Source organism: Galeopterus variegatus, unplaced genomic scaffold, assembly GCF_000696425.1.
Source record: "Galeopterus variegatus unplaced genomic scaffold, G_variegatus-3.0.2 Scaffold52, whole genome shotgun sequence".
NCBI classification, from domain to species: Eukaryota; Metazoa; Chordata; class Mammalia; order Dermoptera; family Cynocephalidae; genus Galeopterus; species Galeopterus variegatus.
In genome coordinates, this window is record NW_007726163.1 from 1061838 (window position 1) to 1073958 (window position 12121).

General features: G+C 39.1%; 1 protein-coding gene across 2 annotated transcripts in view; it reads right to left on the reverse strand.

Annotated features, from left to right (window-relative positions):
* LOC103590961 (chromosome unknown open reading frame, human C2orf43) overlaps positions 1-12121 on the reverse strand; it is a 114055-nt gene that overhangs the window by 7468 nt on the left and 94466 nt on the right. Inside the window, exons 5-6 of one of the 2 annotated variants that reach the window (XM_008573333.1) lie at positions 11497-11579; positions 1603-1788 (exon numbers count right to left, since the gene is read on the reverse strand). In XM_008573333.1, the coding sequence (XP_008571555.1) occupies positions 1768-1788; positions 11497-11579 (104 nt within the window). In that variant the 3' untranslated portion in view covers positions 1603-1767. Of the gene's footprint in view, positions 1-1602; positions 1789-11496; positions 11580-12121 lie in introns of those variants that run through there. The other variant, XM_008573325.1, reaches the window with a different exon arrangement.

Genomic DNA, 12121 nt, shown 5'->3' on the forward strand with positions numbered 1-12121 from the left:
GGAGGGAGGTTTCGGTGATGGGACATAATAATCAACTACATTGTATATTGACAAAATAAAAATTCAAAATAAAAAAGAAAATACTTCCTCTAAGAAAGTCTCCTTGACAAGAAGAACATCAATGCATGCACCTGCTGTTGCTTTCTGCCTTCTGCCTGACCTTTCAAAGACTATTTCTGGGGCTGGCCTGTGGCTCACTTGGGAGAGTGTGGTGCTGACAACACCCAGTCAAGAGTTAAGATCCCCTTACCCGTCATCTTTATTTAAAAAAAAAAAAAAAAGACTATTTCTGTGAAGAACTTGACATTTACTTTTCAGTGAGGCAATTACACCTTGAAGTGTTTCCAATGAGAAGTCCAACTTGATGGGTGCTCATCACCAGGCAAACATCCTCCCTTCCGTCATGCATGGAGGTGTTAGACAGCTGAGCAAGGGTAATTCACATGGATTATAGAGACTCTATACCTACCTTTGGGTATCAAGACACAAATCATGTCCAAGGAATTATGAGGTACACACTGACCAAAGCATGTCCTAGAAACCTCAATAAAAAGTGGTACCAGTTTTCAAGACAGCATGAAGGTGAAAATTGTAGATTTCCCATGTGTTCATCTGATTTTATTTCTCAATTCTCCATGACCACTGGGCATGCAGAGTGGGCTCCATTTGGTTAAATCTCTAATTGATTGTGGGGTGAGGTTTTTTAAAATTTTGTTTTGTTTTAAAAGTTCTTCTTCAGGCCCTATTCACTGAAGGGCTCTCTATGAAAATCTTGGCTCACAAGTAAAACACACGGTTATCTAATGCCTTTATGTACACTGGCTTGAGATACTTCCTGTTCCCTATACATCATAAATCACAGGCAATAGATCTGACCAGAGGACTCTGCACCTGTAACCCTAAACAGGAAAATGAAAAAGTATTGAGTGTGTGGAGGTAGTGGTGGGGAATAAGGGAGGACAGGTGAAGTAGAAAAAAAGAGAAATAACTGAACACCAAAACATAGTAGTTAAGTGTATACACTATTATATTGGTGTGTAAAAATGAATCACAATGAACAATAATGAACGGATAGAAACTGAGAATAATGTACCAGGCTCTGTGCTAAGCACATTCCACTTATTACCTCATTGCAACCTTACCACAATTCTCTGAGGAAGGTATTTTATACCTATTTTACAGAAAAAAGGAAATTGAGGCTTAGCAAAATTAACTTGCTTAAATTCAAGGAATTAGTCAGTTGTAAAGGTGGGTTATAAATCCAGAGACAACATTCCTAACTAGTACCTTTTACTACTATTTGCAATTCTCACTGAATTGATCCATGTTACAAAAACACAAAACCTGAAGACTGGGAGGTCCTAAACAGGATATGAAATCTAACAGTGTGTGATAATCACTGACAGGAGCAAACTCAACTACCTTTATTTAAAGCCTTCTAAAGTCTGGGTGGTTTTTCTGAGGCACTGTGTGTCATGGGGGTGATAACTGCTGTGAAAATACTGGAGTTGTTGTTATCTAAGAATCTTAGGCTATCAGCAGGATGTTTATATTCAAGGGTTAAAAGAAAATATATTATTTCCTGTAGTTTATTTTTCCTTAGCACTTGTTTTGACACTCCTGAGAGCTGATAAAAAGTATACATTATTGAGATGGGAATTTTTATGTTTCCAAATTGGTGCAATGTTAAGTAATCCCTTTTTGCTATTAAACACAAAATTTAACTTTCTCAGTTCTTCTTGATTTGGATTTCCCAGGACTGCGGTTTTATTTTTCCTCTTGTGTTTTCTGTAGAAAAGTGGAATTATGGTTACTATAGTCTCTGTGTTAGTAGACTTATTTTGCTTTAACTCTTCCTTTAACTTGTCGCTAAGGAGACATATCCCTCCTAAAATGTCCCTGCACTTTGCTACAGCTGGTCCCCACACAGAAGCTACATTTGTCTTTTCTCATGTGTTTTTCCCCCCACTTTTTTTCTCATGTGTTATTCTCCAGTAAATTGCTGAAGCTGACAGATTCAAAGGAGTTCCACCTAAAATGAATCTGAACCTGTCCCACATCTGGTACTAGGTTAAGTGATTGAAATTCAGAGTCATTGAGATGGTCTCTGCCCTGGATAAGCTTGTAGACTAGGGAAGAGAAGAGGCCTATACAAATGGGCCCTCACACACAACAGGCAGACAGACATATGGGCAAAGCGGGAGCCCCAGCAGGCAAGCCTGGATTCTGCCCCGAGGGAGTCAACAAAACTTTGTTTTATTGCATTTTGAGTTGCAGGCTTTTATGCATTATTAATAGAGGATTTATTTAAAGAACAAAGAAATATTAAAAACCAACTCACGACTTAGCTAATAACTAACAAAAATCACTTTCGTGTCATAACATCTTAAAATATTAAAAATGAAAAAAGCCACACACAAAAATTTCTATCTGAATTACTTCTCTCTATTCAACAGGCTAATAGGACTACAGGCATTACTAGAATGGTAGGTCTGATAAAATTAAAGTTTTTCATAGTTTAAGAAATGTATGTGTGTGTGTATGTATATGTATATATTTTTTGTTAACCTTATGGATTGCCTTGGGTTGAATGTCCTGCCCAAACTTAATCACCATTGTAACTGTTGAGGGTGGCAAATCCTATTATGGTAATTGAAAGGTGGGGCCTTGAAGAGGTGACTAGATTGTAGGACCATGCCCTAGTGAATGGATTAAAATAATGGTGGTAAGAGGTGTGGTTCTGAGGGCTTTAAAAGGAGAGCACATGAGGAACTACCTCTCTCTCCACTCTGCCATTTCCTGCAATGTGAGACCCCTGGGTCACTGTCACCACCATCAAGGCCTTCACCAGCTGTGTTCCCTGGATTTTGGACTTCTCAGCTTCTGAAAATGTAAGCAATAAATTTCATGTTCGTACAAATTATACAATTCTGTGTATTCTAAGCAACAGAAAGGGATTAATAGATGGATAAACTGAATTTCAGAAGCTTTTCAATCATAATTCACTGTGCAGCCAAGTTTGGTACAAACTAGCTGGGGCTCTGAGCCATATCCAGCTACACTGGAATCTTGGATCTGCCATTTATTAGTGCTGTGAACTTGGATCAGTTACTTGGCCCCTCTGTGCCTGTTTACTCCCCCGTAAAGTTGGGATAGAGATGCCTACCTTGTGGGATAGTGGTGGGGATCAGAAAGCAAAGCATGTCAAAGTACGTCACACATAGGAGGCACTCTTAAAGAATAGCTGCATTACAGATGAGGACAAAGGGATCTCCCGGAAATTGATTGTACAATGGTGGGGTGAAGTGAGGAGTCGGTCCAGACTCCTACCCACAGTGGGAGTTGTGCCCAGGTCAGAGGAAAAAGAAGCCCCATGACCTTAAATTGGCCTTTGAGAAAATACATTTTCCTCTGCTAAGTTGCTTTTGACATAAGTCAGGCTCAGAAAACACAATAAATATTAAACATTTTTAAAAAAAACAAAGGCGTTTTATTATATACATTACTCATTATCCAAAATATATGTTGTTTTCCCTAGAAATGATTGTGGAGAAAGATAGAATGGATGGAAGATAAGGCATCAACCAATAAGCAGTAAAGCATATCCTCCATCCTTAAGCCACCACTAACACTCAGATAACAGAGTAGATTCTCTAAATCTACTTTTAAAATAAAAACTACTTTTCCTCATAAATGAGACCTGGAACCTAAGCTGCAGTGCCATTTGAGTATCCTTGGTTAAGGATCTTTCAAAATGAAGGATGGCACCAACATTCTGGGACTGTTACTTGTTTCCCTGGAGGGCTCATAGGGTGGGCCCCCTGTGTTCTCGCAGCAGCTGAGACAATGTCCTCTGCTTTCCCGGGCTGTGCGAGGCTCCCTTTGTCAGCACTTCATAAAGAGCTGTAGCTGAATTAACAGGCTTCCTAGCTAGGTCTATGTGTTACAGTGCCCTGATCCGTTGTGTTGTCAGCACTGGTGAGAGTAACCACAGAGGAATGATGCAGATGCTCAGAAAGGCATTCTCTGTCACACTTTGACAGGTCAAGAAAAATGATGTCATTCCTGCTTTTGCCACTTTTTCTTTCCTTCTCTGAAATAACTCCGACCAAACCAGGTTTTTTGTTTGTTAAAGAAGCAAAAGGTCAGATGTAAAGCAGCCAGTTGCTTACCAAGGAAGGAATCAAATTAGTACCCATACATCCCAGCTAGATTTCCCTGTCCTGCTTTCATCTCTCTGTTTTCATCCCCTTCCAGTTCAGGTGCAAACTGTTAGGTCCTCTAATGCATCTCCATCTCTGGGGAGAATACAGAACAGGCTAGATGGCAGCAACAAGCTTCTGCTTCTCCCCTCCTCTCAGAGCCAAAGACACTTAAGCCTTGATCTTGCAACGTTAAAGGAAACCTATTCTTAATCCAAGCATCTCCTTTCAGTTATTAAAAAATCTTATTCTTCTCAGGGACACAGCAGCTACAAAGCTTTAAAATTTCACTGCTTTTCTTTTTTTTTCTTTTTCCTGAGCAACTATTTTTAGAAATTTGCAGAATTGCTAAAGAAAGGGACATTTGATTTAGGACATTTAATTTTCAATTATCTTGTTTCCTTTCTTCCATTTAGCTCTAACTGGCTCAATAATGGTAATATCTAATAAACATGAATTAAAATCTCCAAAATGAGAAATGAGATTTAAAATTTCCAAAGACTGAAAAAAGTGGCCGAGGATGGAGGTGAAAACACAACATCTCTGGTCCACGGAACCCTGCTTCCCTTTGCAGGACCTAGGGGAGATGCGGAAACAAAAGTGCCACAGGAGCGGTAGCAGGTCCCACTGGGGCACTCCCTGGACTGCTCCCCTGGTGGCCGGAACAACTAACTATGCATCCAAAGCTGTGCAGAGCAGGCCTCTCTCCTTCCTGTGTGGCTAATGGGTAAAAAGCCAGAATCCACTCCTTCCTGCGTGGAAGTCACAAGGCCAGCCAGTGATTAGCTTAGTCTCTTTCTTACATGGGACTGCAGGGAAAAGCCGACCCAAAGCATCTACTTTCCTCTGGTGAGGCACTGAGACAATTTATCCTCTTGTGTAACTGTTGCTCCCTTGTTATATGCCTCAGGAAAGTGGCAGATGTTCTGGAATGGTCTTACTTAACTGAGAGAAATGGCCAAGCCAAGCTCATCAGATTCTCTGCACCAGGGTACTGGGCCCAAGTCCTGGTAAAAATTAAGTACTACTGTGTTTTCCTTCATCATGGCTTCTATACAACAGCTCCTTTAGGCATCTTATGGAAAGTGGTGGCTACGATCTAGAATGGGACTCAGGTATTCCAGGGCCTCTTGGCCACATGCTTAATATCACTAATATCTTTCATTACAAAATGAAAATATCTGTGAAGGGGTGTGTGTGGGGAGAAATAGGCATACAGTCTTTTTAAAGTACTCAGAGGCATATTAGGCTATAAATAACTTTAGTTTTAGCTAACAGTAATAATGAACATTTGTTGAATGCTCAGTACATGCTACACACTCTTGCATGGTCTGAATTACAAGGTATGAATCAGCATTATATTTCTGGAACAACTGTATGAGAATAGATACTATTATTAACCATTTTATTGATGAATAAAGTAAAGGAGGCACAGTTAGGTCTGGTAACTTGAGCAAAGTCACATAACTAAGCAAGTGGTGGAGCTTGAGTCTGAACCTAGGCTGTGGCCCTGAGGACTCTGCTCTCCAGCACTCACCTCCTTCCAATCATGTTCCACTGGAGAACTCAAGTGTATGTTAACACGATTGCCTCAAATGAAGCTCTCAAGGTCAAAACGACTGAGATAAAAAGAAACCTATCTACTTCCAGGATGATTATGACATTCTGGACAGGCTTCAAATTAAACAGGCAGAACTAACACAATCCGTTTCAGACCGAGGTTTGGCAGAAAGGCAGTCTTGGTTAGCTGGTCCAGGGAGCACTTCCTATGCTCGACCAAGCAGGACGTGTGCATGTCAGAAGGATTTGCATGCCCAAATCTGCAAAAAACTGCACATGGTTTGTTCCCAAAGGCAACAGGCACCTCTGGGCGAAGGCAGGCTAAGAAGGATGGGGGAGCCAGAGCAGAGGGGTTCCTGTTCCTGAGGGTACTTTGCCCCTTTCCCAAAGCACACTGTAGCCCAGCCTTCCTCTGGGGCAGGAACAGTGCCATCCAGCAGGCAGCTCCTCCACGCTGCCTACCTGCATTTGAAGCCTATGCCCCATGTGTTCTCTCTAGGGACACTTTCGGACTCCTATTGACTGATAGTGATGTTCAGATTCAGTCTGGCAGTAGCACACACCAGCTGTTTCCATAAGCCCGGGCCAAAGATGGTCACGGCAGTTTAGAATTTCCCTCCTAAGTGAGTTTTAAATTAAAACTTCAAGTTTATAAACCAAACACTAATTTACTTTTCTATGAATGAGACATACATCCCCTTACAGTTTAGAACAATGGCAGAACAAGGGAATGCTGACCTCCTATTTGCCTTGGACACACCAGGTGCCTCATAAAGCAGAGCAGACCCTAGAGGCTTCCAGAAAAATTGGGATTGGGGTGGCGAAAGTGTACAGTTGATTCTGTTGCCTTGGTTTATTCCATCCTGGTTCTCATTCCCACCCCTCCCCCCTCCACTCCCATCTTATTCCCTGGCTCCTCTTCTTCCTCTCAGCCCTTCAGCTGAGTTCCCCAAGGATCAATCTTCAGATGTCTTCTTTCCTTATACTGCATACTTCCTTAGGCTGCCAATATCCATGCTCACAGCTTCAACTATAGCCTTATCAGGCCCAAATCAAAATTCAGCCCAAACTACTCTTCTAAGCTTCAACCCATACAACCAGCTACCTGCCAGACATATGCCCACTTGGATGTCCTACAGGCATCTCACATACAAGTACTAAAATGAACTACTTGCTCCCACAACTTGCTATTGCTTCTCCTCCCATATTCCCTGCCTTACTGCAGATCCAGATACAGAGAAATCATCTTAGATTCCTCCACCTCCATCACCTTATATCCTGGCAGTACTAAGTGCCTTTGACTCTACCTCCTAAATATTTCTATCCCCCAATCCCACTGCCTTAGATCTTGTGAAAGCCTCGTAAATAGTCTCCCCACCTCAGATATCTTCTTTGCCAATATTCTGCCACACATTTCCCCCAAAATAGTCCCTCTCATTTGTTACTCTTACCATATTCCTAGAGCTGACATGAACTGGTACCTCTGAACTGTTCACAGCTGGCATATGTTCTGATTGGTCAGTACCTATGTCATATGGTTGTCAAGTGTTCTGAGTATCACCCTGATTATTACCCCCTTGCTTAAGCCCTTCAATGGCTCCCCAGTAATTCAATATAACCTAGTCTCTTTAGTGCAGCATATCATGGTTTCTTGTTCTAAGGCCAAATGCCCGAGACACACTACCATGCTACCTAACCTGTTCTAGCTTCTCTAAAGTAGGGCTTCTTCACTTGCAGTCTATAGGTCCATGCAGGTTCATGGGTGGGGGGCAGTGGGTTATGTAAACTTGGGAAAAAATTACATCTTTATTTTGCTAACCTCTACCTATAATTTAGTATTTCCTTCAATTATGAATACAGGCAACAAACCATAGCAGTATTAGTAATGCCTATATTTTTTCACCTATAAAAATTAAGGATATTTTCAAATCACAGTAAACTTGCATTAGATACTAAAAAATTATTTACACTTATCACTATAAATTTGCAATAGTAATTCTGACTGCTATTATATCTCATTATTTTCATATGCAAGGAGAATATGTTAATAAAGATGCACATATTACTATATCACAAATTTATTTTAAAAATATTTTGATAACTATATTTCAATATAATTAATTTCTTTTGTAATCTCATGTATTTGTTTTACGCACTTAAAAAGTCACTCTGAGAAGAGGTCCAAATACTTTATGAGACAGCCAAAGAGATCCATGGCACAAAAAAGGTTTAGACTCTACACTAATGGCTTCCCCATCTATCCACCTCTCTTCTATCCATTTAGCCTACATTTATTGATTGTTTACCAGGTATCATGAATTGTGCTGGATCTTAAGGGATATTGAGATGAGAAAATCACAGCTCCTTACCTCAACAAGGGGGAGAGGAGATGGCTGACTCTTTAAATACTGTATGATAAATGCAGTATTATAACTTTACAAAGGTGCAAAGGGAGCCAAGGGGAAGGACATCTAACCAAAACCAGGGCCTGAGGAAGGCCTTTTGGAGATGACACTATAGCCAAGTTTTAAAGGACAAATTGGATTTAGTCAGGTAAAGAAATAACATAACCAGAATATTAATAAGAAACGCCATAAATCATGGTATACTCTTTTGGAAATGACTATGAGTCTGATACATTTGCTCCAGGAAAGGGAAATAACTTTACCCGGTGTTGAAGCACTGCAAATTGATACAACTGTTCAATACTGTGTATAAAGTCTCTAGACCTTATAAGGAAGACAATTAGCCCAGTGGATTTTCAGAGTTACAAAGGCCTATTTCCCCCAAGAATATAAAAAGCTCTCTTCATGGGGACAATGGAAATCCAGCAGTAGAAATTTTGAATTTCGAACCAAAGCCAGCTAATTATGCTATGATGGTTTTCTAGGGAAGGAGAAAGAATCAGAAAACCATCTGCATGATAGATACAGTAGGGACACTATTTTTAGGCTAACTTTCCTATGGCTAACTGGCTGGATGGCACAAAGATAATATTTTTCAGAACTGCTTTAAATTGAATAACTGAGATATATGAATGATTTTTCCAACAAAATGTGTGGCTCAGAAACTCTTCACATTGTACGGCCTGGACAGACATAAAGTTTCTGAATACCTTTGTTTGAGTGAAATGGACAGAGTATTTTTGACTATATGTCTAAAATAGGGATATTTCTAATCTTGGGACCTGGTTTTCAAGTTCAACAATTATTTGTAACACAGAAGACAATGTTTTTTATTTATAACACAGAAGAGAACGTACAATGTGTTTGTTACACAGAAGACAATGCCCACCATCTTCCTAGAACTATGTGCCTGTTAAGTTTCCTTATTTTCTCAAGCAGACTGGGACATAATATGTTGATCCAACTTTTACCAATATTAAATTACAGCATGTTTCCTCTTTTTCATTACAGAAACAAAAAGTTGCAATAAACTTCCTGTCTCTCTGTACCTAGTTTCACTTAGGAATTGGAATTGTATTATTACAGTGGAGAGCTCAAATTTAGCTGGTAGAAAGGATAATCAATTAGTTGCAAGGTAGTTTTGCATCATTAAACTAAATAATGTCTTGTTTCCCCAAATTCTACAAGTACATTTAATGCTATCTTAAAAATGAAACAAAACTGTTCCCAGGAGTGTGACTGTGAGTTATTCCTGGGACTGTGTATTAATGCTAACCTTGAAATATCTGCCATTTACCATTATACCCCCATATTTCTTCCATAAAAGTTTTAGTAAACTTACAGCCCTGACACAGTTACCATGAGCAGACCGCTATCTGGGAATGATTACGCTTGCATATGGATTTAACTTAGGAGAGAATAAGTTAGCACTCTTCTCTGACCTCTCTCTGAGCACAGCATACAAAGAGAATCCAGAAATGATGACTATTTTACAGCAGCTGGCTTCCACAGGTGGTCAGATGGGCTCTGACACGTGATGGGTCTAGTCATTGAGCAAGTGAGAATTTTGGAAGTGAGCATCTGCCAGTCTTTTATTAACTGGGAGTTGAGTTGTTTTATGAACTTCCAACCTGGAGAACTTAAATGCATTTTTGAAACAGATTCACTTATAATTTAACTGAAAAATAAAAAACTGTTTTTCTTGTATTTTCACATCCCGCAATGACTGGAAGAAGTTGAAAGCCCTGGAGAGTGGGTCCTCCTAAGGCCCCGACCCTTCCCACTCAGCTAGTGAAGGCTTCCTTCTGCTTTCACAGTTTCAATTTCTAGCCAATTGCTATTTTGGAAACATGATGACCATTACAGCCACAAGACAGTCCTCTCTGAGTGAATATTTTCAATATTCCAAAATATTTTTTTAAGAACCTATACATTTCTTGCTTTAAGATAACTATTGGGAGGTTATAGAAATATGAATTAACACTGTAGGCAAGTTTAAGTCAAACATCTCAAAGTTTATGAAACACTCTAAACCCAGCCGGGAAGACTGTACTTGCAGATTGTAGGATCCTGGGCCCTGTAAGAGTTACTGACTCAGCAGGGATCATTTCATTGCACCCAGGAGATCTCATAGTATGGCACTGACTGTAAAGCTCTAGATTAGTGCTGTCCAGTAGCAAGGCACATATGTAATTAAAAAAATTTCTAGTAACAGGGCCGGCCCCTGGCTCACTTGGGAGAGTGTGGTGCTTGATAACACCAAGGCCACAGGTTCAGATCCCTATATAGGGATGGCCAGTTAGCTCACTGGGAAGAGTGTGGTGCTGACGATACTAACAAAAGTCGGAGGGTTAAGATGCCCTTACCAGTCATCTTTTTTTTTTTTTTTTTTAAATTTCTAGTAACTATGTTAAAAAATATAAAGAAATGTGTAAAATTATTTTTAATAATATTTTTTATTTAAAATATCTAAAATATTATTTTAACATGTAACCAATATAAAATATTAATGAAATACTTAACTTTTTTTTGGTATTAAGTTTTTGAAATCCAATGTGTATTTTACACTCATGGCACATCTCAATTCAGATTACCCACAAATAACCACATTTGGCAAGGTGACTATCATATTATAAACACTGCGACTCTATCCTATTTAGGATGGACAGACAGACAAATGATGCTGCAGGAGTACCAAAGCCACTCAAATTCTAGGGTGCTGATATTCTAAACCATAGTCCCCTTATAGTTTCAGAGACTGGTGCTTCCAAATATGTTTTGCAAGATTCTAAAATTTGCAGGAGTAATTGACAAATACTGAATATTTCAGAAAACTGCTCTTGGTGTCAGAGAGGGACATTCCTACTCTGGTGCATTGAAGAATAAGAAAGGTAGGCTCATCAGGTTATATGTAATGTTAGTTCTTTTCCAGTGTTTTATTTATATTTCAATATAATATAATTTCAATATTATATTATTATAATATAATGAAATACTGAATATAAATATTTCATTTATTCTTTAAATATTATTGAGTCTTCTCAAGACAAGGCCTAGAAAGGCTGAAATGTATTGATAAAATAGAGAAATACTAATTCTAAAAATAAATTCAACAAAACAGGTGGTAAAAGATCTTTGATAACTATGCTATCAGCTTTACCTACTCTCTATGCAACTTTCAAAGATAACATTAATTTTAACTAGAACTAAAACTCTGTCTGACTCTATCTCCCCTGAGGTCTTACGGATTCTAACAAATTCTAGTCTTCTGTTCTCAGTAAATATTTCTGCCCATTTAGTGCTGTCCCCTGTAGCACTAAAGTGATTACCTTAGACAAATGTTCCTTTATGGTTTCATCATCTCTCTTCACCACCTCCATCATTTCTTGGCCCCCAAGGTAAACAGCATTTGCTACATTTAAAAAATAAAAAGTCAAACAGTTAGAATATACAGAACAAACACGAATGTCAAACTAATTTTACTAAACTCACGTTCCTCCCTTTTCTTTTGGCAAGTGAGTCAGGCAACATGCAGTCTCTGGCAACAACAGCATGTCCTACAAAAGATCCTTCTCTCAACCTCGCCTGAATTCTCAATAGCAAAGTTTAGCTGTCCGACAGCCTAATGTCAGAGACCACAGCACACGATGTGTGCAGTTATACCTGAGGAATACGTGTTCTTTGGACTAGAAGCACAAATTGTTACAGATAAATCATGTATACCAGGACAACTGCACACAGTTACTGACATGAAACTGTCAATGTTTTAGAAAAGGAAACTAAAAGGAATGTTTATTTTTTAAACTAGGTTTAAAGGATCTCTAAATTTTTAATGGGAGGAGTTTTTAATGGGGGTTAATCCCATTATACTGATTGCAAAATGAGCAAAGTGACCCTCACTTTCAAGATGTCAATTACCTGGAAAGAGGAAGAAAGCCAGAGATAACATGAATT